The sequence below is a fragment of the Magnolia sinica genome, chromosome 3 (assembly GCF_029962835.1).
Source record: "Magnolia sinica isolate HGM2019 chromosome 3, MsV1, whole genome shotgun sequence".
Classification (NCBI taxonomy): Eukaryota; Viridiplantae; Streptophyta; class Magnoliopsida; order Magnoliales; family Magnoliaceae; genus Magnolia; species Magnolia sinica.
Genome location: NC_080575.1, coordinates 115,406,639 through 115,434,454, shown reverse-complemented (window position 1 = coordinate 115,434,454; position 27,816 = coordinate 115,406,639). Strand labels below are relative to the sequence as shown.

The 27,816-nt window shown below is 40.4% G+C and overlaps 1 protein-coding gene across 9 annotated transcripts; it reads right to left on the bottom strand.

Moving 5' to 3' along the window:
* Positions 1–298: 298 nt before the first annotated feature.
* On the bottom strand, positions 299–16,895 carry LOC131240861 (polyadenylate-binding protein-interacting protein 9-like). 9 transcript variants are annotated; one of them, XR_009168886.1, is made up of 10 exons: positions 16,359–16,894; positions 15,772–15,882; positions 15,627–15,671; positions 5,626–5,698; positions 5,411–5,523; positions 5,207–5,266; positions 4,647–4,694; positions 4,475–4,557; positions 923–984; positions 299–808 (listed from the first exon to the last, which is right to left on the bottom strand). XR_009168886.1 is itself a non-coding variant. In XM_058239364.1 (10 exons), the coding sequence occupies exons 1-10, from the start codon at positions 16,605–16,607 to the stop codon at positions 751–753; spliced, it is 897 nt and encodes a 298-aa protein (XP_058095347.1). In that variant the 5' UTR covers positions 16,608–16,891; the 3' UTR covers positions 299–750. The 9 variants fall into 9 exon arrangements, 6 of the variants coding, with proteins under 6 accessions (XP_058095347.1, XP_058095348.1, XP_058095349.1 ...); XR_009168885.1 differs by having other exon boundaries at positions 4,475–4,543; positions 4,652–4,694; positions 16,359–16,893; XM_058239364.1 differs by having other exon boundaries at positions 4,652–4,694; positions 16,359–16,891.
* Between the last annotated feature and the right edge of the window lie 10,921 nt (positions 16,896–27,816).

Below are 27,816 nucleotides of genomic sequence, written 5' to 3'. Positions count from 1 at the left end.
CCCACACATGAGATGAAAAAAATCTACAATCTCCTGCTAATGCTGTTCATTCCCAAGAAACCGATAATAAGGTTGAAAACTTGTAATAGTTATACTAGTCAGATCACCACGCAATAACTAACGTCTCCAACCAATTAGATAGTAAATTCATGATTCTTTCCTTTATTCCCCTATTCAGATTGCAAATTTGCAATCCATTGACACTATCCATATCCCAAATATTCGATTGCACAATTGCAACCATGTTCATACCATTTCCATACACATTTTTACTGGTAAAAAACCAAGCACCAAACCAGCAGGGAAAATCAGCTCATACATTAGAAGAAACAGAGATGGCCCTCAATAGAGAATATAGTCCTACAGCCTCACATATGCTCAACGACCTGAAAGGTTGAGCTAACCAGACGTGGTTAAGATGCACTATCCTCAACCCCAGAACCTAATAAACTCGGTTGCCTCAGCCTCTCAGATCTGTCCGATAAACATCTCTAATAAATAACATCAGCAGCTACATAAACCAACTTACCTACATACAATCAACGAGAACAGACATGGCAAAGCGATGAGCGGGTCATGTTCAAACTTCAAAGCTTCAAGGCAGGTCAAGTTCAGTTGCAGAAAAATGTTTTGCCAATCAAAGAAGATGGTTATGTGCTGAAAACAATGGTCACTGTCACTCCTTTAACACAGCGACGTCTCTCAATAGGAAATTAGACAATCATGTGCGATCCTTGGAGAATCCCCAGGTTAGTGCAACATCGCACGTGGGACGCGAGGCCTCACCGGTGTCTTTGAAGGGCTGACCCTAAATAACCCACAAAAGCTCCAAATGTCATAACATAAAAATTGGAAATCAAAGTAGGGGGAAAAAATAAAGAAAGAAAACAAATTCAAGATGCCTTTACTTGGGGGAACATACCTAATGAGTAGAGATCCCAATGCCATCCCACTACAGTTCAGTGCAATAATAGCACTTTCTGCCTGTCAGGACAGAAGAAAGTAGTTAGGAGGGGTAAACAAGGCAGGTAAATGGGGGGATAGATTCTTATGTTAGTTTTGCACCTAAAAAATGGTGCTGACTCGTCCTCCTCACATGTGGCAGTTGATGTACAGTATTCAAACCATCGAAATTGCAGGTCCCATTATACACACACACACACACACACACACACATAGAGAGAGAGAGAGAGAGAGAGAGAGAGAGAGAGAGACACTAATCATGAAACCCTAACCACCAAACCAGTGGCTATCTAATGGATGGTTAAAAGTAAAATAATGAGTGGTCCAAATTCAAAGGGAAAAATCAGACACAAGGGCCCGTTTGGATCATAAGTCGTTGCTTAAGCTACTCATGCTTCAAGTAGCTTATGTTGGTTTCTATTTATTCAACATATGAGTATTTTTGGTAAACTGTGTACTTATCCGCCAAAAAGTTAAAAAGTATGTTTGGCTTCTAGCATCACAAAGTAATTTTAAAATCTCTTCCATTAATCTCTCTTTCTCATCTTTCTCTCCTCTTCCATTTTTTTAAAATCTCTTCCATTAAAATCTTTTCCAATTTTTTCTAATTCATGTGGGTCGACCTTTAATATCCACCGTCTATCATATGGGGCCAACCTCTGATATGGACCGTTCACCATGCTAGCCCACCTTGGCTGTCTTCAATGTGAACTATCCATCGTGTGGGACCTACCTTCAATCTGGACCATCCACCTTGCTCAGCCCACCTTGATTGTGGGCTATCCATCATACGGGGCCCACTTGGATGTGGGCCGTCCATCGTGTTGGATATTAGAGGTGGATCATCCATCACGAGGGGCCCAACTTCAAAGTGGATCCTCCATCATGCAAGGCTTGCCTTAGATGTAGGTCATTCATCATTAGGAGCCGACCTTTGATGTGGACCGTCCATTTTATGGGGCCCACCTTGATGTGGCTTATCCATCATGTGGGGCCCACCATTATTGTTAATTGTCCATCATGTGGGATCCACCTTCATTGTCCATTGCCCATCATGTGGAGCCCACCTTTGATGCGAACCGCCTATCGTGTGGGCCCCACCTTCAAAGTGGGCCGTCCATGCAAGGCCCACCTTGGATGTGGATCATTCATCATTAGGGGTCAAACTATGATGCAGCCTATACATTATGTGGGACCCATCTTGATGTGGGCGATCCATCATGTGAGTCCCACCATCAATGTTAATCGTCGATCATGTGAAGCCCACCTTCAATGATCCACCTTGGATGTGGATCCTTCATCATTAGGGGCCAACCAATGATGCGTACCATACATTATATGGGACCCATCATGATGTGGTTGATCCATCATGTGGATCCTACCATCAATGTTAATTGTCTATCATGTGAAGCCCACCTTCAATGTCCACTACCCATCATGTGGAGCCCACCTTTGATGTGGACCATCCATCAGGTCGAGAGATGAGTGAGAGTAAAAAAAAATAAAAAGCAAAATAAAAAATACTTTATGGCCATAAGCAAGTTTAAGCTAACAAGCTACTTTTAAGAAGGTGCTACCAAACTAACTTCTGTTAAATAAGTACTATGGGAAGGGAGGCTACCTATGGGGGTGCATCCAAACAAGCCCTAATACCTTCTCAATGGATTGAAGCTTGCATGTCTTCTATGTGGTTCTCCATTCTTATAAACAAAAGCCCCAAACATTTTCTCAAAGTGCAGTGTAGAGTTCGGCAAGAGCACCCATTATCTCCCTTGTTATTCTCTAATCCCCACATAGTTCAAAAACCCGTAAGCTCGACTCAAAACGGTGTTCAGCCAGGTCAGGTTGACTTGAAAACTCGACCCTAGTCAACTCAATTAAAAATATTACAAAGGGTAATCATCAGCATCATCCATGCCTTATCCCAACTAATTGGGGTTGGCACGAAGGGTAATCAATGTTTAAAATATTTATATAGTAGAAGGAAATATAAAACAGATATACTCTGATGGTTAAGAGCATTGCTATGCTTCCTGAAAGCTGGGGTTTGATTCTTACTCCTTCAATTTGTTTCTTTTAATAAATTAATTTGATAAACCGAGAAATTCAGTTTGATTTCGAGTTGGTAAGGGGGGGCTGTCAGATTTTGAAAGGATTGTTGCCTAGCCAAGTTTTTCGAGGACTTATACTCACATTGCTGATAATTAGGGCTCGTTGTGTCCAGTCTCATTTCAATATCGTGGTAGTGAGATTGTCTGGAGCCCTTCATTTCATTATCACCATAAAAGAGGAAGGGATTGAAATTTTGGTGAACCAATTTTTAAATTGCAGGAAACAAACATTGGAGTCTGGCTTAATTGGAAACATTCCCAGCCAGTTCATGTAATGAACTTCACAACTATTCAATTATTTGATACCCAATATTTACAATCTAGCATTTTAGTGAAGCTTAAGTCTCACATCATGTTTGTAGTTCTTGACATTCATGAACTGTGAAGAAAAATGCAAGTTGCTCATGCACGTCTTCATGTTTGGGTGAATTACTCATCCAGTTCATTTGTCATAGCTGAAATTGAGGATGAAACCATGAACAACACGCGGACTTCAGGAACTAGAAAGGTTTTTTTGGGTGAGACAGCAGAGACTGAGGCCGAGTTTAGTGGGTTCTTCAATGACAAAATCCGGTCACCAACCAGCTTGTTGGAATCTTTTTAGTCAGGAAGTCATTCAGGCCAGAACAGAGAGTTTTGGCTTGTCACTTGTTATGTGGAGCTCACTTGGATGAGACGGTCTGATTCAACATGGTCAAGTTGAAGATGGACTCTCAATTTCAGAAGGAAATATATTCATGTCTGGAGCTGAGTTCTTCCATGAAAACTTGACGAGGGTGGTCGCTGCAGTGGTGCCTCCAAGATGGGAAGAATGTCACAGCCATCTCAGCTGGTGGTATGTCAGTTGACCTAGCATATTCAAATGGCCTGGAAGACAAGTTTTAGCCCAGAAGGCATACTTGCTTTGCTGCCTTAAGAGGGACTAACTACATTGTTATGTCATAGGTATCATTTGACCAGTATGATTTTATGACCACTTCAGTTATGCATTGTGTGTCTCTGTAGAGTTACATGGTGATAAGTTCATGTAAGGGTTCATACTCACATGAGCGTTCATGTGCCATACTCATGGTACATGCCCTGCATTGTCTCTTGCGAAGCATCAATAAAACTAGCCATTTTCATTTAATTGTGGTTCTCAGCCTCTTCATGTGTACTTTGAGGGGGTTTGTATGAGTGGCATTGCAGGTGAAAGACCAACCCAATGCCATCTCAATAAGACAGTGGTGTTAGTGGAGTGCTGCGTGGAAGCTATATGACAATTATGGGTCCATGATAGTGCACAATGAAAACTGTTATTGATCATCAAAGATAGAAAAGGCTGCTATTGCTGCATGATAACCTAAAACAAAACCAATGCATACATAAGTATGTGATTATCATTCAGTCTGAATGCTTACCAAAACAAACTCAACAAATGCAATGCGCGTTGAATGTAAGTGATCCCCCAGAAGCCTCAGGCGAGAAACCTGTACAGCACAAACTATGCCAACTAAATGAAAAAGGCTCCTTGGATGTAACTGTTTTCAGGAACCCATCACAAAAATACCAGTTTTAGGGCAGTGTGCTGACCTCACCACAATATGTTTCAAAGAAAATCTTTACATCAGCTTGAGAAACCTGCAGGAAAAAAAATTGAAAGATCTAAAGTGGAAAAAAATAAATAAATATGTCGGTGAAAGTGTGAAACCTAAAGGTACATTGGAAGCACCTAACGAAGTGGGTGGGTGCAATGCTTTTCCAATGAAATAATACTTGTCATGTTGGTAGAACCTGGAACAAACAAAATAGTCTCCAGGGCAGAAAAGCAGTCAAACATTAACCCCATCCGTTCGGCTTCCATTATCATTCCACCGCATACAAGCAATTAGTAGGGGAAAAAAAGGAAAGGAAAAAAGGAAGAAAGAAAAGGAAAGGAAAAAAAGGAAGAAAGAAAAGAAAAGAAAAGCCAACCAACCAATATACCCAAAAAAAATATATATATATCTATATGGAAATTTCCAGAAGCAGCCTTAAAGACAAATCAAATTGGAATAATTGGTATTTTTTAAACTTTGAAATGAATCACGAAATGTAAATGGCCATGTCAGACAGCCCAATCATTCATGAAAGACACAGCATAAAATGTGTACCTTCTTATCAATGTTAGTACAATAAACTGTCCGGGCGCACATTTCCCGTTCATCTTCTGACTGCATCAATCTCAAACGTCATAACATATTTAACAGAAACTCTCTCCAAAGGTAAGCTAAAAACCACTGACAAACAAAAGACATGAAAAATATCTAGAGCAGCATAGCGCAATGACAGAGAGAGGGAAAGTTACTCATGCGCACCCTCGGAAGAAACGTTGGATTCACAGGCAAGATAGCAGTCTTTGAAGGCAAAACTCTGACAGGATAGTAACCTAGCATGGTCCCAGACAGGCTTAGGGCTGCTGCTGCACCTTCTGTTAACACAGATTCCAACAATGATTTGTAAGAAGTGCAAAATACCAACAAATGCATTGTGTAGTATATATCACAGATTTTAGTGTCAGAAGCTGACTTACGCTCGTCAGCAAACTCTACAAATGCAAATCGAAGAACTGAATGGGGGTCACCGCAAACACGACAGTCAACTACCTTCAGTGTAAACATTTCAAATGTCTTAGAGACAACACAGTCGCAGGATCAACAACCAAGTTGAATAGAAGTAGGGCTTAGCTCATAATCTTCATTCTCTTGTACATGAATTAACTATCTTCCCAGTGTATAGAAAAGCATGTCCTTGAGAAGGAAAAATCATGCAGCACATATTTCTAACAATAAAAAAATCATTTCAAAGTACTCATTGAAGTTCAGAGAAGAAGAATTCATGAAAAGTGACCTCAGAAAGAAGAATGACTATTGTGTACAAGAACAGGTATATGATATATGAATTAAATCAAGAAAATGAGTTACAAAGGCATCAAGTTAAACTTTCTCCAGCTCAACTCCTGCACCATGAGATGGTGTATGGATATTGTCACTACTTCCTGCACTATGAGATGAAAGCGGATTCCAGCAACTCTAGAGGCCCGTGGGAATTGGCGACCGTGGCATTTATTTTATGAAACCTCGTGTACAAACATTTTGGCCCTTGATAGAGTAGAATGGCAGAACAGGATTCATGTAGCCGACCCCAATTAGTTGTTAAGGCTTAAATGATGATGACGATGATTTTGTACAATAAAACCAGTTAGAGAGGCTGCTCACACTAATAAGGTATGAACTTTAATGCAGGGGCATTTCACACTGGGCTCGAGTGGGGTAGCCCGTGGGATGCGGGGACACACTTGGGATGGGCGGCCCATGTGATTTGGGGCCCACGAGCCCACGAGGGGAATTCGGCCGAGGTCCTAACCAATGAGATGTGGGGCCTGGGCTATAAGATAAAGGGATTAATTCTCCATACTCTAACTATTCAAGCTTTTAGAGCAAGTGATTAATTGCCCTGCATCAAATTGGGATTAGAGCGGGAGGTCTCGTGCTCGAGACTCCTCACCGAGGGTGCTTAATGCAGGGGCATTTCACACCAGGCTCGAGTGAGGTAGCCCCTGGGATGTGCGGACACACTCGGGGTGGGTGACCAATGTAATTTGGGGCCCACAGGGGAGGTCTCGTGTTCGAGACTCCTCACCGGGGGTGATTAATGCAGGGGCATTTCACACCGGGCTCGAGTGGGGTAGCCCGTGGTATGCGGGGACACACTTGGGGTGGGCGGCCCATGTGATTTGGGGCCCACGAGCCCACAATGGGGGTTCAGCTGAGGTCCTAACCCATGAGATATAGAGCCTGGGCTATGAGATAAAGGGATTAATTCGTCATACTCTAACAGTTCGAGCTTTTAGAGCAAGTAGTTAATTGTCTTGCATCAAACTTAGAAAAGAGAAGCAAAACAGGGTATGCCTGATCCGTATTGTCTGGAAACCTGCTAGGCCATTTTTCAATTTCTGTAAGACTCATTATCCTATAAACTATTGAATTATTAGTCTTTATGATAGAAACTTGATTAACTGAAGGGGATTAAAAAATCTGAAAATACAAGGATCAATATACAATAATAAATAAATAAATAAATAATAAAAAAGCCATCATCTGCCAATCATGCACAATTTCCTAATGCTATTAGAATACAGTCCTGCTAAAGAGCCTTTTCCAGCAACAAAGTTCCAAAACCATCCCTATGGGACTAATCTAAGCACGGTGCGCAAGAAATGGAACTTAAAGCCCACTACCTTGAATGCAGACATAAATGAAGTAGGGTTGTCAACAGGCCAAGCATCAGGCTGTATTTTGAACTGCACTGGCCGGGCCTATTCAAATTTCTGCATTTTCTAGGCCCAAGCCAGGCACCTTGAAGCCCTAACCTAAAAGCCAGGTTTTTTTTCACTCTAGGCCAGAAGGTACAAAACAAATGGATAGCAAGAGAAATTGTTTTAGCCATCTGTTTGTTTTGTACAGTGCTCCACCTGAGGAGTTGAACAGCCTGATTCTTTAGTCCAGAAGATCTAAGAAGTCTGACCCACTGTGGATTGGCAGGGCTCCACACGTGGGATCAAGCAAACCACCAGCTATCACATCATTCCCGGCAACTCATTTGCGAAAGTGATCTACCAATAACAGTCTGAACCAGATATCACTTGGTCCATGCAACCAAGAACACCAACTAATGTGAAAATAAAGACAGGCCTACAGCATCAAAGATCTTAGATGCAGCTTTGTGAGATTCCTCCAACCAGATGCCACTCTGGCTACAAACCCGTGTTCCCATTACCGCTCTTATGCTTTTGCATTTACCAACCCTCTGCAGCACCAGAATCCACTCCCACTTTTTGCAAGTTAAAGATAATCACAACTGCATGTGAACAAATATGTCTGTGTAATATCCAACCATGCCATTTGATCTTGAGACCTATCCATGATTTCTATAAACGATTGTCCACTTGGTTATCACTTCCACCATCAACCACTACAGCTTGGTAATAAACTGGGATTTGGTCAACGCATGAGCAAGAATAATAACATATGATTTTTTTTTTACAGCAAACCAGGGCATCCCCATCATAATGACAAAGCAAAAAAAAAAAAAATGTGTGGATGGAGGGGCATACCTGTAAACTGTAAACAGAATCAAATGAGTTTTACCAATTGGAAGAGAAAAACCCACAATGAGTTTGAGTAACCTCCCACTGGGGAAAGGAATCCAGTGGAAAAGAATGTTTCAGGGGATTGATGTGTTAGGGCAAACAATTCCTAAACGACCATCATGGAAATTGGGAAGTTTTGGGATAAATGGTGGCTCAAATTATCATTCTTGAAGGCTACAAGGATGATGATGATGATGATGAACTTCAGAGTTATGATGTCTTTTTGACAGAGGAGCTTCTCCAGCATCTATCTTGTAAAAAGTGACTGTTCAACATTTTTCATATATGCATGCTGGTCGATGCATGTTCAATCTATTGAAATAAAAGAAAAGGTTTTCAACAAGCAGACATTATTGGAAAAGACCCTGTACATGTTTGAAGTATGTTTATCGTTTCACATACATGAAGAACATGTCAGCATGCTGGCAGTGCTCATGTATATGTTTGCCAGCCTACCAGAAAGGTAACCAGATCTGAAAATGAAGATGTCATTCATCCATGCATATACCACAAAGAAGAAGATTCGGGACCCCAAGCCTCCCAATTGCTCCAAAGGCTCCTGCCACCCAACCTGAGCTTCCCTTGAATGAAGGGCAAGCTCAAGGTCCTGGTGATAGCTACCATTGCACAGTTACCACAAAATCATGGATGATTCAGCTAAACAAATGCAGTAATAGGTAGTAGCTACAGTAACAACACTTGAGTAGATTGCGCACAGGAAAGTAGAAAATGCCCTTCAGTTCAAAGAAAATTCTCTAAAGGATGCAAAAGAGCAGATTCCTCAGAGTAAAAGGTATCTCTGCACTTCACAAATCCATTGAGATCAAAGGACCAGCATATGACCTGAGCATTAAGTGTTTATTATCTTGAAGAAAACCCGCCAGAAACTGCAGTGTCTGGCTTAATTTACCAGTAGCCTACACACATTGAATTAATTTAAGAAAGCCAACATGCCAGGCCTTCACAAATCCATCGAGATCAAACAGGCAGCATATGACCTTAGCATCAACTTTGTTATCTTAAGAAGCCCCACTAGAATCTGCAGGTTCTGGCTTCATTTACTACAGCTCTAATACTATTGAATTAATCTAATAAAGTCAACATGTTTTTTGTACTAAAAGTCGCTTGTCGGCAAGCTGGAACTCCAAGAAAATCTGAGACCAACCACAATGAAGGCAAGACAGTGAAACCCCTCAAAGGCATAGGAATGGCTCACAGAACCAAACACGCCTAATCACAGTAGGATGTCAAATATTATATTAGTTCTTTCTTATCATCCAAACAATCGTCGTCGTCATCTAAGCATTACACCAACTACCTAGGGTCGGCTACATGGATCCAGTTCCACCATTCCACTCTATCAATTTCCATATCCTCAGTTCAACGTAGGTCATCAATTTTTTTATTATTGCCTCCACCCACATTCTTTTACACTTCACCCTTGCCATTTTAGAGCCTTCAACCTGAACCAACTCACTCTTAAGTCTTAATTGGTGCAGTTCTTGGTCTCCATTGCACATGGCCAAACCATCCAAGTCTACTTTCTCTCATCATATTACCTACTATGAGTTATGGCACATGCAACACATGTCAAGAGTTATGAGAGAGAGCAAAAAGAAAAGAGAGATGGAAGAGAAGGGACAACAATGGGGTGACTACATATATGCATGCAAGGGGGTGTGTCTACTGCTTCTATGGGATGAACGACTTCACATGCATAAGATCCACACTGTCCATCAAGTGTGCCACCTAATGTTTGGCCTTACCCCAAACATCACATTATCCAAAATTTAGGTGGGCCTCACAATAAAAAAGTGTAAAATCATGCCTAAAATCTGGTGTGACCACCAAAGTTTCCAAACAATGTGATTTTTTGGTACATCCTAAATCCCTCATCCTAGTGATCCAGGTTCATATATAAACCGTGGTGGGCGCCCCACACTCAAATGATGTTGAGTGTCCCATCCCAACTCTTCTCTACAATGTGGCATACCAAAGTTTTCGATGGGCATTTTGGTTCTAGGGTGAAAAAAAAAAAAAAACAGATGCACAAGGTGGATCTCATGTACGTTGTCCCTCATGTGTTGTTCAGTTTGTAGGCATGCCCCTGTATGCAACATACATGGAGAAAGTACATGAGAGAAAAAGGGAGAAAGAGACGGAGGAAAAAGGTGCGGGCACATGTAGGTGCAAGTTACATTCAAAGAGAGAGAGAGAAAGTTGCTAAGAATGGTTTCTACCGTGGACAAACCATTCCCACCTTTTGCCATGTTGTGGCCAACTCGAGTATTGGATCTGCCTTGTTTTTGGGATGATGCCCTAATATGAGGAGGCGAAACATATGCAAGGAGTGGACGTCACGAAGTCATCCCAGTGGGCTGATGCAGGACATGAAATTCAAGTATGATGTGCAAGATTTTCAGGCTTTAGATCACACTAGTTCAAAAACAATTACACAAAATTCCACATCCCACACAAAAGTTCAAACATTCAATCAAGGGGAATCTTATGCAGATCCAGACCTACACATGCTAAGGCCGGATCAATCAAAATTATAGACCAAACAAGAATCAAAGAAGAGTAAATTCATCCACACATGCACAAAAATAATTCCCTCTATCCAAGGGATTCGGAAATTTCAATTCGGGGAACCCTAAGGTTGAAGAAAGGGCATAAAATTAGAAACTTCAATAATTTAGGGTTAGGTTTAGGGATTTTGGGTGAAAGAGGAGTGAATGAGAGGAGAGACACGAACCAGAGAAGTACCGCACGTGTGAACAGCAGCAAATGGCCCAGACGCACGTGCGTGTGATCCCGGCCGCACGTGTGTGGGGCCCACTATTTAGAAAAAGGCTTCCTTGGCCCTGGTCGGCCAGGGGTGGACTCCAAATTTCAACTCGATCCGATGCACAGTTTGTACGTGGTGCTCCGCCGAAGTTTCCGCCCTTCTGCAAAGCTAGATTCTAGAAATTTGCTGTAGAGAGAAAAATGGCAACAATAGAGGATGGATTTGACACGTAGATGATTGTAAGATAAGAGAAATATGGATGAAAGAATGTGAGGGTGAATCGGAATAGGTGTGGCTTCGCACCACGGTAGTCAACCCTTCGAGGAAGGGAGGGTTTCACACCCAATTGAATCTCCACAACTCAGGAATTTAGAAGAGCAAAAAAACGCAGAAATTTTATTAATCTTCATTGAATTAAAAAGACTACAAGGGGTGCCTATTTATAATAAAATCTTATACCCCAAAACTCGCGCCATGTACGCAACCTATTACTTGGCGACAAAATAATCAAAAATAACAACTAATCAAAGCAATCTAAACCGTCCATGATATTTCTAATAACAATAATAAGCAAAACCTAAAATACTAGATTAATTATAATAGTGGGTCACGATATTAAGAACCCATGGTGGGATTCACATGACTATCGGGTCCACTCCAACGAACCAAAACGCAGCCCTCTAACTAGGAGGCCTTCCTTGGACGTCGTCATCGATCCAGATCGATGGTGGGGCCCTCCTCCTCCTTGGGGGGGAGGGGGGGTGCATGTGCGCGAGATGTCCCCATCATGGGCACATAGCGTTTGGGGCTCCCTAATTATAAGCGTTGGCACGAGTACACACAAAGAAATGTGTGGGAACAGGCTTCTCGCATAAAAGAATTGAAAGGGCAAAATGCCTTAATTGGAAAGGCCAAACACATATCATTTACCTTTTAAAATCAAAATATTACCCCCTCCCCATGACAAACTACTGAGGTAAATCAGGCCAAACGCTACTTGTGTTATATATAATAGAGGGTTGGGAACTCGAATGCATTCATTTCTAATTATAACCTTCCACATCTTGCTACTTACACATCTCAACATCCTCATTTCAATTGTGCTCATCCTATGAACATGTTTTAGCTTGACTTCCGACATTTTGTCCCATGAAGCACGACTAGTCTTATAGCTATCCCATAAAATCTCCTCTTTACTTTGATTAACAATGCAGGTAATCGCACAATAACTCCAAAGGAACATCTCCACTTCATCCACTCAGCTCTAATTCTATGAGCAGCATCCTTCTCAATCTCTCCACTCTCATGAATTATCAATCCAAGAGATTGAACATGGCCATTTTGTGGTACTTCTTGGTCAACAACCTTAAATTAATTCCTCGTCCCCACTCCTATGATTACTAAAATTGCATTCCAAATGCTTTGTTTAGTCCAGTGTTTTAAATAGCAGTAGCGTGATGCGTAGTGCTCAGCCCTCTATAGCGTGTAGCGTAAATACGTAGCATGTAGCGTAAGCTACACAATACTTCTATTTTTTAATTAAAAAATAGGACAAATATAATAAATAGTGAATATATATATATATATGCCTAAAAGATGATTCATTTTATCAATTATAAGCATGTTCAAAAACGTTATTAGTTATCATTTATCAAAAGCCAATCCACATATATAAGCCAAAGCAAATAATTATCACATCAACAACTTTCTAAGCAAACCACTTTAATTAATAATGTCTAATTGAAACCACTAGTCACAATTATGAAAAGATATAAAAATCCCATAGGTTAAAAGTATCAAGTATAATACAAGTATCACATTCCTCAACATTAGAAACAAAGAAAACATGAAAAAAATAATAAAAAAATACATTGTAGCTTGCGCTACGGACGCTACGCACTATGTAGCTGTAGCGTACACTACGACCCCTGTAGCATACGCTACAGGGGATTTACGCTATTTGGGACGCTACGTAGCACTACGGCCACGCTACACTACGGGCAGTATTTGAAACACTAGTTTAGTCTAATTGATTTTAAAACCCTTGGATTCTAAAGCATCCCTAGATAGTTCTAGTTTTGCATTTAACCCCTCCCTCATCTCGTCAATCAAAACTAAATTATTTGCAAACAACATACACCATGGTACCTCATCCATAACTAATGCAAATGGATAGAAATGCCTACCCCTTATACAGTAATTAGGAACTCATTTCTCTCCCCACTAGAATGGAAAGGGAAAAGAGGGTGCGGGGAGCCATAATATCTCATCTCTCTTGTTTCCCTTGGAGCACTTCATCACTTCCACATTGAAAAACTAATTGATCGAAAAATGCTTCCTCTCCTACAAAAGAAACCCCGTCGCTCAAGGACATCCTAATCATAAATGCATACCCATCTCCCACTACCTCATCAAAAAGAATGAAAGAACGATAGTGAAATTTCCTCCGTTCGAATTCAAACCTTATATGAATATGGTTCTTAGAACGGATAAAAGCAAAGGAGGTAGTCTAGATAGATTTATTTAGAGATCCAAACTTTTCACCAATGGTAATTAAATAAAAGTGAGTATATTTAAAAATCTTCATCTTTGATCCAATCTATGGCATCTTCAAGAGTTTTGCAAATGCCCATACAATGAACCACGCGATTGGGTCTCCATGCCAAGATTCCCATTTGGTCCAACCAATCCAACCTACCATGTTGTCATTGCTAAACTATAAATATATACAAGGACGAAAATCACGAAACAAAACATCTATGGGGTGGATAGGAAGTTGCTTCTTGAGCAATTGGTCATAGTTGCTTCTTGAGCAATTGGTCATAGGTTTCACACCCTACCCACACATCTAATTTTTTTCCATTTGAAAAATTAAAAACCCAAATTTGACATTTTTCCCCTCCGGTCCAACGGATGAGCATGTCTAACCCAGACAGTCCATACGTTTGTTTCCAAAAGTGCATTTCTAAGTGGCCCAACACATTTTAGTGGTCAATTTTGGTCCAAATGAGTCCACGTTTTAAAACATTGTCCATCGTCTCACTTAACAGCTAAAACTGCTTGAATGACGATCATGGACTGCCACAAGCCCAACTTACCCATACAATGTACATAAGCATTGAAGAAATTGCCTACAACCACCCTACCCATAAAGCTTAAGGAGTTCAAATTGTACAGTAGAAGAAAATAAAAATAAATATAAATATATATATATATATATCAAATTGTACAGTAGAAGAAAATAAAATAAAAAAAAAATATATATATATATATATATATAAAGCTAAGCAAAATGCACTGCTGTCCATATCTCTTCCAAAATATTGCATGGGTTTTCTTTCATTTCCCTTTAATTGCAAGGAGATGAATTCAAATACAAGGAACACCAAAATAGACCAACTTGAGGTACTGGAGAAGTGCTTTAACAATGAAAATAAATCATTAGGGTCATATCAGCTACAAAATAATATAAGATAGATAGGCTTGTAAATGAAATTTATAATCTCCATGCACTATTGAGCAACAAGGAATGGTTCCGCATCCTTCAAGTTTCATTCTTTGATGTGGAAAGACTACTTTATTTCCAGAAGTACTTTCATGTTAGGCATGTACAATACACATCAATAGGTACCACTCTTAATATCCTTACAAAGAAATCATGGAGAATGGTGTTGATTGTTGATTAAGCTCATCATTTGTCAAGGTTAGAGTTTCCTAAACCCTGGTTCACCCAACAAAGCCATGTGAGGAACAGAAATGCCATGGAAACATTCATTTTATTTCCCAAGTGATCATTATCTCAATACAATGTTTGGGCAACTGCAACTCAAATTTAGAATGCACTTCTCATATCTTTCATATAGCTGATCTTTCATACAGTTTTAAGGTCTCAACATTTTAAATCATAGCTTATAAGCATAGAAATTTTTAGCAAAGCAGGATTCATACAGCTGATCCAAACAAGGCAATGATGATGCTGATGAATTACAGCATATAAGACATGATCTGTTGGATAATTCCAAAACCAAGTAACGCTCTTCAGCAAGCAGAATAGAGCACCCATTGGTATTTTCTGCTATATAAAACACAACAGGTAAACCAAGAAAAGGCCTTATATGCATGTCCAAATTGTTCATTCCCAGAAGACCCTGGTTAATTGCGATAAGGCTTAGATGATGATGTTCATCGCCAAACCACCTTCAAAAGCTCAAGTTTTAATTTAGTGAAGGTTGGTGTCCAAGAATCAAAACAAAACAAGTACACCATTACCAAAAGCATCTTCAGACTTTTCCTTTAAACAAAACCAATGCGATTGCAGTTTCTAAGGCTACCAGGAAACAAGGCTCATAAAGTAGAAGAATAGAATCCCAAAAAATAACGAGCAAAAGATCAGCAGCAATCTGATAATCAACTCCCAGTCTTAGCATAGTAGCATGACAAAATTCCCACCAAAAGCATGGGTGGAGATCTGCCTTTTCAGATAGCTAAGTACCACAAAGACGAAAGCTCCTTGCATTTCACAAAAGCAAAATCCAACAATATAAACCATAAAGATGTAAAAGCAAAAAAGATAATGTGCAAAGCAGTAACTCACTTGTCCGCAGTGAGCAAATAGAGTAGCAAGTTGCTCCTCAGTCACCTGATTTCAACAGACTCCACGGTTAGTTCAATCACTCTAAGAATCAAAAGGGATTCAAAATTCAATGCTAATAACAAGTGAGGATGCACTTTCCACTCACATGCTGATCAATCTCAGCAACATACACAGTTCGCCGAATGCTATCTTCTCTCTGAGCTCTAAGACCTCTCCCATTCAACCTCCTCCTCCACTGATTGTAATTATTCTTCCTCTGTTCAAAAAATAATACGAAGAAGAAGAAGAGAGAGGCTCTGATCAAAACCCCCATGATAAAATCCAAAAAGCAAAAGAGAAAAACCCTTTAAAAAGTAAAATAAAATAGAAGATTCTCCAATTTCCACATTTTAAAAAAAAAAAAAATGAATGACAGCAATTTAAAAGAGAGTATTCAATTAACTGAAGTAAGAAAATTTGTTCATTCCCGTGATACCCTTGGATCGTTCGACGATCCATCCTGTTTGATATTCCCACCCTGTTTGATACAAATTTGTACAGTTGTATTATCTAAAGTAGGAGAAAAAGGGTCCGTGTATCAAACAACTGGGTGTAAATATCAATTCATTCAATTATACGTATCAGATATATATATTCATCACATACATTATACAAAATAACACCATTTCATCTCAAACCCAACAAAAACAAAATCAAATGAAAATAAAACAAATAGAACTATTCCGACAATACCCTTCGATTGTTCGACGATCCGTCACTGATGGAATCCTTACTCTGCGACCGGTTTTCGGCGGAATACGAAGAAGGAAAGAATTCCTTCGCAGAAGGATTCAACTTGGACAGCAAATCGACAAGCTTCCGAACGTCGCGTTGGAATTCGGATTTCGAATCATCGGAGGCAGCAGAACCAACAGAAGCAGTGGAAGAACGATGACGGAACTGATCGTTGGAGGCGATCGCATTCTCTGCAACAGCTGCCATGGATTATGAAAATTCTCTGCAATTCTCTCTCTCTCTCTCTCTCTCTCTCTCTCTCTCTCTCTCTCTCTCTCTCCAGAGATTGAGAGAAGAAATGCTAGGGTTGTGAGAGATTTAAAATAGAAGAGAGGATATTTTATTGTAATTTTCTTAAATTTCGATGCCTATACATAGACTTCCATTTGCAGAGAAGAAAGAGGTTCTGATTTTAATGCAGGGAGAGAGAGAGAGGGAGAGAGAGAGGAGAGGGGTTTGGGATTTTTCTCTCGTTTTTTTTTTTTTTACTTCGCCTTCTCTCTTCAGGTGAGCGCGTTGAACTGGGTGAGCGTGTCAAACGTCCATAAGAGAAACTTTGCTACTCTGGAGGTGAATGATAACTGATATTCGTTCACTCGGAAATTATGAATTTTGCGTGTACGTAAATCAAAATAACCGTCGAACTTTTTTGTTCCAGTTTTATACGGGTCCTAATTTTAGAGTTAGACTGAATTTTAAGCCTTATCCAACCTGGTGATGGACCCATAAGGTATCGATTATATATGACTCAGTCAACGGTCTGAGTTCAATGAAATTCTTTCAGTTAATTTTATATTATAAAAGTTAAATCATTCTGAAATTATGATCTATCTACAGTTGGTTCCACATTTGGACTTTTTAATTTCTTCAAAATTACGCTAAGAGTACAAGTTTTAAGTGCATGCGTATGAACGATCCTACTCCGTCGGAGCATGGAGTAACTTACCCGTTAAGAACGGTTCGCAGTTGATAAATTACTGCTTGAGAAACCATTCGGATGGTTCACTTGGTACGAGCGATGGGCCGATCCGGTCCATCATCAGGGCCGGACTTATGCTCGAATGTGAACATTCGGTCAATCTTTTGACCATCCAACTTTTTGATACACGTGTGGCCCACCTGATGACTGAATTCACGTGGGGATGGCAATCAGCCGGGTCCGGGTCCGGGTCCAGTCCAAAGGAGCACAGAATTCCCGCCAGAACACACCTGCCACCCTTTACCTTATGCCTAGTCAGTTTGAAGCTTGTTGAACCCCAGCCCAACCACACCCTACCCATTTTACTTTAATTGGGCCAGGCTTTACCAACCCAACCTACAGGACCATCTTGAGTTTAAGAATGAAATATAGGACTAAAGGTCAGCTAGCTGTACTCAGTCGTTACATAGATCACCCATACATCATGCCCATCTCTATGTGTGTACCTTGTTTTTAAAATTTTATTTATTTTGAGTTATGTTATTTGGTTGAGCCCATTGGTAAGTAATATGGGTTGGGTTGGGATCGGATCAACCCAAAATCCACTTAAATGAGCTGCACTTTTAATGCGCAGCCAGGTTGACTGACCATTAGGTTTGCAACTTAGGCTAGTTGGGTTGGGTTGAAAATGATCCCTAAATTCAACCCAAGGCCTAACCTAACATCCCCAACTTTGGTTTATCATATCGTCAACCCTAGCCCATCTCAAGTTGGGTCTAGTTGTGGTGTTGAGTCAGGTTGGTGGGGTTGGGTCAGGATCATGGTACTTGTCAAAATGCAGTGAATTGTATATGATACCACATATTCATTAAATATAATCATTTGTGCTATTATAGGTTGGGCGGGTTGCCTGAGGCCTTAGTCCAGACTCGGCTCAACCAAACCTGAATAAAATTTTGGGCTGGACTGGTCTGATCCGAGTTAAGCCTGACCAAAGTTGTACCCTTAGGGCCTATTTGGGAGCGTGGATTTGGAACCCCCTGGATTCGCAACCCCCGGAATTAGAAACCCGCTGGATTGACAATCCTCTCAGTGTGTTTGGCACCTTGGTGTGTGAATCAACTTTAATTCAAAAATACCTATACATGGTATATTTATGGGGGTTTGAATTTAATTACTAAATCAATTTTAATATCCCCAATTAGTGAGATATATAATTTTTGACACTATGGTTTTGATAAGCCCGCTAAAATATATGCTTTGCCTAAAAATGATGAAATTCCAAGTGTTAGATGGACCGCAAGCACAAGATCATGTTTGAGTGACTAACCAACGATTTTTAATCGTTGATTAATATGAACAATGTTTGGACGGTGCTGGACAGTATTTGGATGGTGCTAATCTATATAAACAATGTTTGGACGGTGCTGATCATCGTTAGTGGGCCATGTGCCCAGTAGAATGATAGTGTACAGTGACATACATTTATACCTGCAACTATTGAAATGATTTTAGGTGTAATCCAAGCTCTTCCCTCAAAGATTACAAACCCAGTTGTTTTACGCTGCCAAACAACAAAGGGATTTGAAACCCCTCTAATCCCCTCTGATCCCCTTCAATCTAAGGTGCCAAACGACCCCTTAAGCTTAGCCCAAACCCCCTGCCTAGCCGGACAGGCCAGTTGAACCGCGAAGGCTGACCCGGCCCAGTGCGACAACTAAAGCCGCCCGCCTTGGACCACGGAACATGCACATTCGGCCTCCCCTACGAACGGCCGGGATAGACTTCCAACGCTGGCACCTGCGGAGAAGGGCATCCAGATAGTTATTCGCGCGTGTAGCGGTCGCAGTTGACGGGACTGTAGGGGGAAGAAAGAGAAAACGTAAGCTGACGTGTGCAAATGGTTGTTGCTTTTGCAGCAAGGGATATATCTTACGTAACTACTCGCAGAGGATTCGTTGGGATTGGGCTTTTCTCCAATAAAATATTGACGGTTATAAGCAGATTTCATCATAAAACGAAGAAAAAAGAAGCTCTCTTCTCCAACGATTTCATAGATAAGAGCGCTCTCTCTCTCTCTCTCTCTCTCTCTCTCTCTAGCTAGTTTCTTGGATTTCATGAGAACAGGGATTGAAGAAAGCTGGAAAGAATTGGGTTTTTTTCTTTTCTTATGAAATTTGCGGTGCGGCATATGATAAATGACATTCGCAAAATCATTACAGGTAGGGCCCAACCAGGGCCACTCATATGGCACCAACTGTTTTTGGCTGCTTTCAGCCAAGGTGGGCCCCACTACAATGGCTGATCCCAGCTCAGTGGGCCTTTTCTGCCGTCGCATCTCCCGATAGGGAGTAATGCTTGAAAGCGCCCATCTGCATAACCCAGACACGGGCACCCTAGCGCACGTGTGTGAGATCACAGCCGTTCATCAATCAGGAAATCCTGGTGGATGCTAAACCTATGGTATTTTCTTCAGGTGGGTCACACATGTACATTAATAAATGTGGAGCATTGGGTCATTTTTCGTTTACGATGGGTGTTGAATGTGGATGGATCATTGGACGATCCAGTGCGTGGTGACCCACTTGAAGACGGCGCAGGCCTATTTTTTTTACACAAGGACCATTTTGCAAGGGCCTGGCTGATGAATGGGATGGATCTCACGTACGTGTGCTCCTTACGACGTGTGAGCGCTTGCGCCGCTCCCTTTTTATTGTCCCCTTGTACTGGATTCTGGACGGGAGGATAATGTGTTTGTTTGGCTCTTTTTGCGGGCGAATTGATTCGGTGCTCGAGTGCTCCCGGGACACTGTCACCCGCCATTCGATACATACGAACCGTCCATTACGTCCAGTCCCAACTCTGTCAGTTACCATCCAAATTTTACGCCAGAAGGGATGATCCTGACCGTTAGAAAGTTGACTTTCTCTTTTGTAGTCATTTATTTTATTGGCCATGGATCGGTCGGTTGCATGGATTGCTAACTCGGATGATTCATATGGGAACTCACCCGATTCAACTCAGACTCGATTGGACCCGATTTGGTTGGACCCACTAAATCACCTGGAGTGTAACCCCCGACTCCACCACCGATTCAGCCCGAATCTATCCTGACTCGTTGTGACTCGGCTCGAGACTGTATGAGTAAGCCAGAGTCCACGGGTCTTAAACCCTAGGTCGGTTAAGATCGCCTCGATACTCTGATCGAAGTGATACTTTAGAAACATCACCGCTTTATGATGGGGCCCAGTCTCCCACAAATGGATGGCCTATTTCTTTGACTGAAACTGTATTGTTTAATAATTATGATTGGCGATTGATCGGACGGTAAGAATCATGCCAATGTTTTGTTCTCAGTGGCCGATGAAGAGTATGCTGGATGAAATGGATATTAGTAGAGATAGATTGATTGCACTCTCAGATGCGGCTTCGGTGGATCCCTGACTGTAGGGCCCATCGTGATGTATTAGATTTACATCCACGCCATCCATCCATTTTGAAAGCTCATTTTAGGGCATGATGCCAAAAAAGAAGCAGATCCAAATATCAGGTGGACCATAATACACGAAAGAGTGAATTAGACGCCTACCGTTAAAAAATTCCTAAGACTAACCGTAATGTTTATTTGCCATGTATCCTTTTTTTACCGTTCATGTTAGGGCATGATCTCAGAAAAGAAGCAGATCCAAATATCAGGTGGACCATACTACACGAAACAGTGCGTTGGACGCCCACGCCAAAAAATAAAAGTAAAAATGAGCCAGACCTCTTCCTTGATTATATTAATTGAATATTTCAATTAATGTTTATTTTCCATCCAGCCTGTCGATAAGGTTACAGGAATCTGGATGAAGGGACGACAAATATCCGTTTGATCCAAAACTTCTGTGGCCCACAAGTAGTTTTTAATGGTCACTCACCAATGTTTCCTGTGGTGCGGTCCACGTGAGAATTGGATCTGCTTCTTTTTTGGCACCATGTCCTAAAATGAGCTTCTAAAACTGATGGACGGCGTGGATGTGAACTAAATACATCATGGTGGGCCCAACAGTCAGGGGTCCACCGAAACCGTGTCCTGCGCTCTCTACGTGAAGAATAACATGATGGGCCACCGAGTCTTGCATTATCTCCAAAGTTCAGAGCCTATTAAAAACCCTCCCAAAACGGAAGATATTAGCCACCCACATTAGGGCCCTTTTCGGTTCAGGAGGATGTGGACAGTTGTTCTGTTTCTTTTATTAGTTCCATCTATACTTCTTTTTTCCGTCCCACAGTAAAATCAAACAAACCAATGGTTACAATGATTTCTTGGTCCGTTTGTTTTAAATGCTGTGGCCCATGTAGAAGCAAATGACCTTATTTTCAGGCAATAATATCTAGGCATATTCCATCAGATTAGCATGCCGCATGTCTGATGAGTCACACGTGTTCCATATTGGCACGTGTACATGCGTGTGGATGAGCACGGGTGTCATTCAGCGCCTGGGATTAGCAATTTCTGATGTGGTGGGCGTATTTTCTCATTTTCCAAGCACGCTTCATCCTTCCTGAAGACTTCGGCGTTGGAGTCACAGCAGACGTTGGTGGCTGCTGATGGTTGGTAAGTCAACCATTTCTGGTATTTCGGAACTCTAGATTGGCTTATTCTTTCGTGAAGAGATCATATGCTTTCATGACTCCACCTGAAGCCTACACGTGGTAAACTGCACGATGATCTTAACCATTCATCTTGCTAGGTCTGAAATTGATTGACTCTGATTGGAAGTCTCTTTGTTCCAACGGTCCAGACCATCTGATAGATAAGGGTTGTTGCTATTTTTGTCATTTACGCTCCGCTTGAACCCCAACAGGTTTAAGGGCTGGGATTTTCTAAGCAATGAGAATTTTTGTCTGTGGTTCACTAGCTGCCGGACACACCAAATTAACGGCTTCGATGTCATCCATGTGGACGGTTTGAGTTCCAATGACATGGGGGTGCGTAATTCCTATGCCTCCAGATGCACCGGATCAACTTCCTTTCTTTCATTCATCAACGTCTTTATTTTCAGCTTTTCTGTACCTTCAGTGAAACATCTGAGCCGTGAAAAATGTGGGCCATACCATGAAGATCACGCGGACCAAAATTTGAACATTTCACTAATTAGGTGGGCCACACACAAATGTTGATTCAGACCATCGGATGTATATTGATTTAAACCGGGTAGCCTGCCTGATGAATGGACCATTCTGATTTAAGGGGCGGTTGTTATCCACAGGAGACGCCTAGGAAGACGGTTAAGGGAGCAGATATTAGATGCGGCCCGCCTAACCCAAGCCAGTGTGGCCCTTACTGTGGGACCCACCATGATTTATGTATTCTATATCTAGGCCGTCCAGTCATTTTGTCTAATCATTTTAGCAGATGAGCCCAAAAATAAATGGATCTAAATCTCAGCAGTGGTTGACCGTTAAAAACTTCTTATGGGCTACAATTTTTTAGATCAAGCTAATATTTATTTGTTATCTTCATCTAAGTTTTTGTGACCTTGTAAACAGGCGGATGACAAATACACATTGGGGAAATATTACAGTTGGCCTGAGAAAGTTTTTAATGATAGTTTATTTTATGATCGCCCTTTATGGCCCATTTGAGATTTGGATCTGCTTTATTTTTATGCTCATGCCTTAAAATAAGCTGATAAACATACCTAATCCTTACTGTTGTGGGTTAAGTTAACATGACACAAATTTGTATATGATCAATTCCCTTAAAGCAAATTGATACCTGACACCCGCAGTTGATTGATTGACCCCATTTCTTGATATTCTAGCAGACTGGTGGTTGAAATTGTACACATGGCATCATTGTGTGTGTAGTACCGGCGCATACAAGACGGTTCGGTTTGATTCTGAGGTAAAACTGGAACCGAACTGTTCCATACGGTTCCAGGAATTTTGGAACCGGAACTGGACTGTTAGCACCCTAGAACCGAATCGGAACTGGACCACGAAAACCGAATCGATTCTACAATTCTGAGCTTTTTAAAATCCAACCCAATTGGTATGAATTTAAACAACCACTAACACTGCACATCGCAGTAAGAGAGAGAGAGATAGAGAGAGAGAGAGAGAGAGAGAGAGAGAGAGAGAGTAGGCACGCAGTAGGGTTGGGTTAGGTAGACTTAGGGTTTTCTTTTCTTCCTTATTTTTTAAAATTTTTTTTACCTTAGGTTCGGTTTCACAGTTTGAATCACGATTTGGTTTGATTTTACATATCCCTAAACCGAAATCAAACCGAACTAACCGGTTCTTTGTTTTTTGAAACCGGAACCGGTGCACTCTAGAATCGGACCGTTTGATCAGTTCCGGTCCGGTTCTACAGTTCTACCGGTTCGATATGCACCCCTGATATATATAAGAAATGCTCACACATAATTAGTTGGACCATTCAAATTGATCCAACTGGATGGGTCATTTGACGATTAGTTAATGTTAAAACTCTTTCCATGTAATTGACCCAAAGAAGTGGGTTGTTTGTATGGAGCTCGTTGTAGCATTAATGTAAAATCCACCTAATCATTAGGTGCATCACTATATGTTAGACCCCGTGGAGAAAGATGAGCCCAATCCCTAATTGACGTGAACCACACAATTGGAGAAAGTGTAGATATAAAGCTTAACCTCCAAACTCTCTACCTTGGTGTGGCCCACTTGAATTAATTATGGGCCAAATTTTTGGCTCAGTGGACTAAAATTTGGTGCGGGAGCTAATGGTTGGAGTAAATCTCACATGCTCATCATGGTAGGCCATGTAAAATTTAAGGTTGGATGTCTCTTCTATCTGTTTTAATTGGTATGACCCGCTTAAATCATTGCATGGCCTGATTTTTTGGCTCCGAGCCCAACATAGCATTACACAACTAATGATCTGAGTGGATCTCATGAACACATCACGGGGGGGTGCTTTTTAAAAAATGAAAAAGTGGACCTCCGTCCAACATTGTTGGTTACATAAAATTTTCAATCTGGAGAACATAGGAAGTGGATTAGGTGTTACGCGAGCGGCCAAAGCTATCCGCGGGAACTTCCTTCCACGCGAAGCTAGGTGGCGCACACTGTGATGTTTATGATAAGTCCACACCGTCCATCTGTTTTTCCAGATCATCTTAGAATTGTGCCCAAAAATGATGCAGATCCAAAACTCATGTGAGCCGCACGTCTGGAAAAAGTAGGTAAGGGAGTTCTTACCGTTGAAACCTCCCTGTGTCCACCATGATGTATATATGCCATCTGTGGCCGCATTTAAACGACTTTTGTAGCCGCTTGAATGTTTTAATGGTGGAACTGGAAGTTCAATTCTTACCTTTTTCCTGTCGTGTGTCCCACTCGAGGTTTGGATCTATTTCATTTTGGGTACATGTTATAACATAAAGCTGTAGGCTTCTGTTTCCAATGCTACAGGGAGAGAGAGTGTCAAATGAAGGGTGAGAGAGAGAGAGAGAGGAGCACGAGTTAGGTTTTTTTTTTTGGGTGAGCTTGTTAGTACTCCCCACTGTAGGTTGCCACTTCACTGTTAGCCATCTCCACCAGGGATCGATTCCAAGACCTCAGTGTTGAAACGAGGTATCTTTTATCAGTCTACCACTTGAGCTATGGATCAGGGTGTGAGTACGAGCAAATTTGTTTTAAAAGAAAATAGTATATTTAGATAAGTTAAACTCTGATTTATCCAGACAATATACCACCTGTGTAACAAATCCGGTCCGTTAAATATTCATGGTCCATTATAAGCATGTGAAGCATATAAAATTATTTGTTTTTTGTAATTAATAGTATAATTTTTATTATAAGAAAAGTGAGTTGATAGAATTTCATTCCAACAGTTTAGATATAACTTGCATGCGTGGATCAAACAATTAGGATTGTTTAATATTTTTTTACAAATACAATTAAATTAGCATGCCTTGGTAGATAAACGTAATAGATACGTGACACGTATTTTATTATCTCTATATAAAATTTGATATCATGTATCATCTCATGGGTAAGCATTACATATAAATAAAAAGAAGTATTTTTTCTATTTAATGCATAGCTAATTAAACCAATTTAAATTGTCCAACCAATTATGTGTAAGCATCTATATATATATATATACACACACACACTTGAGTTGATTCATGGACAGTTACTGGACGGCTGAGATGAAAAATAGTCAAACTTTTGAATTGGGCAGAGAATAGTCATCCAATAAGAGAAAGTACTGTACATATATATATACACACACACACTTGAGTTGATTCGTGGACAGCTCCTGGACGGCTGAGAAGAAAAATAGTCAAACTTTTGAATTGGGCAGATAATAGTCATCCTATCAGAGAAAGTACCGTACCTGTTTTCAGCAATTTTGCCTGTCCCCATAGAAAGTGGTGGTGCGTTAAAATTTCTTTCTAGTCCTGACTAAATTATCTAAATTATCTCTAAAATAATTTCAAATTTACAATTCAACATTTTAAGCTTTTAGCAACTTATTCCTTCAATTGATCAAATGGCACCTAAAACTATTCAAGAAATCTAATCCTGTGGTGATGACTTTTCCACTGATGGTCCTATAATTTGGACAATTTAATTGGCTAAATATATGACAGTGTACAATTTCAGAAAGCCTGTCTATGGAAGCAGATTAGGTGCAGCTCTGGCCTCACCCAACACGGTGCAGCCCTGACTGCAGGGCCTATCTTGATGATGTGTAGTATGTCTACATTGTCCATCTGTTTTCCTAAATCATTTTAAGACTTAAGACAAAAAATCGAAGCATATTCAAATCTGAGGTGGACCACACTACAAAAATAGTGCTGATTGACCATTAAAAACTTCCTGTGGGTTATAAAGTTTTAAATTAAGTTAATATTTGTTTTTCCCTTCATCTAGGTACCCGTGACCTTATCAGTAGGCTGGATGACAAATAAATATCATGGGCAGTATGAAAATTTTAATGATGGGCATTCAATTACCATTATTTCCTACAATGTGGTCCACCTGTGATTTGTATTTAGTTCATGAGCTGGCAAAACAGTTGAACAATGTGGATATATTGTACATACATCAAGGTGGGGCCATTGTTAGAGCCTCTCTGTGTTGGGTGAAACTAGGGTCATGCCTAATCCGCTCCTTTCCATTTTTCGGGGAATCCACACATGTGTGCATGTTTTTTATATGTATCTCTGTCATATACAAGCAGAGAAGTGGACACATTTTTTCCATGTAATTAATGTTTAGGAGAGCTGTCCCCTTTAAGATTTTATGAAACATTAATTAAGATTTTTAATATAGTTAATGATATGTCTGAAATTTTGAAATCTACATTCTTATAACGTATGGCTTGGATTTTAATTACAACAAATGGCTTAGATTTTACCTACTCCACCCGTATCAAAATTTGTGTGCCATTAGCTTACTTTCACCTCCTTTTGTATTTGTGTAGGCTCTAAAAGGGAGTTGTGTAGACAACATGACAACTCTACAAGGGAGCCTTCCAACAAAGGCTACATGAGGCTTATCACGATTACTCCATATCTTCCATCTATACATTTCGTGCAGTGGTTCATATTAGGATGTCAACTCAAATGAAAGATGGATCAAAAACTTAAGTGCAGTGCATAAACGGAAGAAAAAAAAAAGAGTGTATATGGGTTGCCCATTACTGAGGACCTTCTCTTTTATACATCTATTACCTTTATCTTTATCTCATTCTCTCCCTTCGAAATTCTTTCTTTATCCTTTTCTTCGCATGCATTGCAAGTGCAACTTTCCTTTATATATATATATATATATATATATATATATATATATATATATATAACATGAGTGGTGAAGGCAATTAGTTTCCAACAACAAATAATTGTGTATTTAATGAACATGACAAGATTTTTTAAATAAAGTTCTATGTATTTTAGGAATTTGAACCTATATTATACAGCATAAGGTTAAGATTTCCCTTGCAAATGTCATTCAACACTTAATATTTTTCAAAAAAAAAAAAAAAAACAATTAAAAACCTTGAGCGCGCCAAATCACCTTCTCATCAAGCCTACTTTCCCCAACTGCATTTGGTGACCTGCAGAAGCTAAATATCTATTAGGGTTACTTTCATAAACAAAAAGCCATATATGGGGAACTTTCACGAGATACACTTCGTCCATCAGGTGCACTACTCCATTCTAACCATTGAATCTAAAAGTCGTAATCATCCAAAACTCAAGTTGGCCACACAAAGGAGATGGAACTCTATTACTAATTTTATGTAGGCCTACTGCCGCGTATTTACAAGCCATCCAATCAATATGCCATATTTACATGCCATCCGTCCCATTCATCTTATGTGCTTTTCATGATGAAAGAACTATCCAAAATCACAATATTCCAAATTTAATTGGGCCACACCACCATATAAATTTAAATATTTTAGGTATAAATTTATAAAGAGGCTCACCTGATTGTTGAATCAGCTGGATTTTT

Excerpts from the sequence above, each read along its gene's own strand:
- LOC131240861 (XM_058239364.1), bottom strand. The coding sequence starts at position 16,607 with ATGGCAGCTGTTGCAGAGAATGCGATCGCCTCCAACGATCAGTTCCGT. Across the intron at positions 5,524-5,625 it reads TGTAGAGTTTGCTGACGAGC|AAGGTGCAGCAGCAGCCCTA; the intron begins GTAAGTCAGCTT and ends CTGTGTTAACAG. Across the intron at positions 809-922 it reads TTGGGATCTCTACTCATTAG|GGTCAGCCCTTCAAAGACAC; the intron begins GTATGTTCCCCC and ends TGGGTTATTTAG.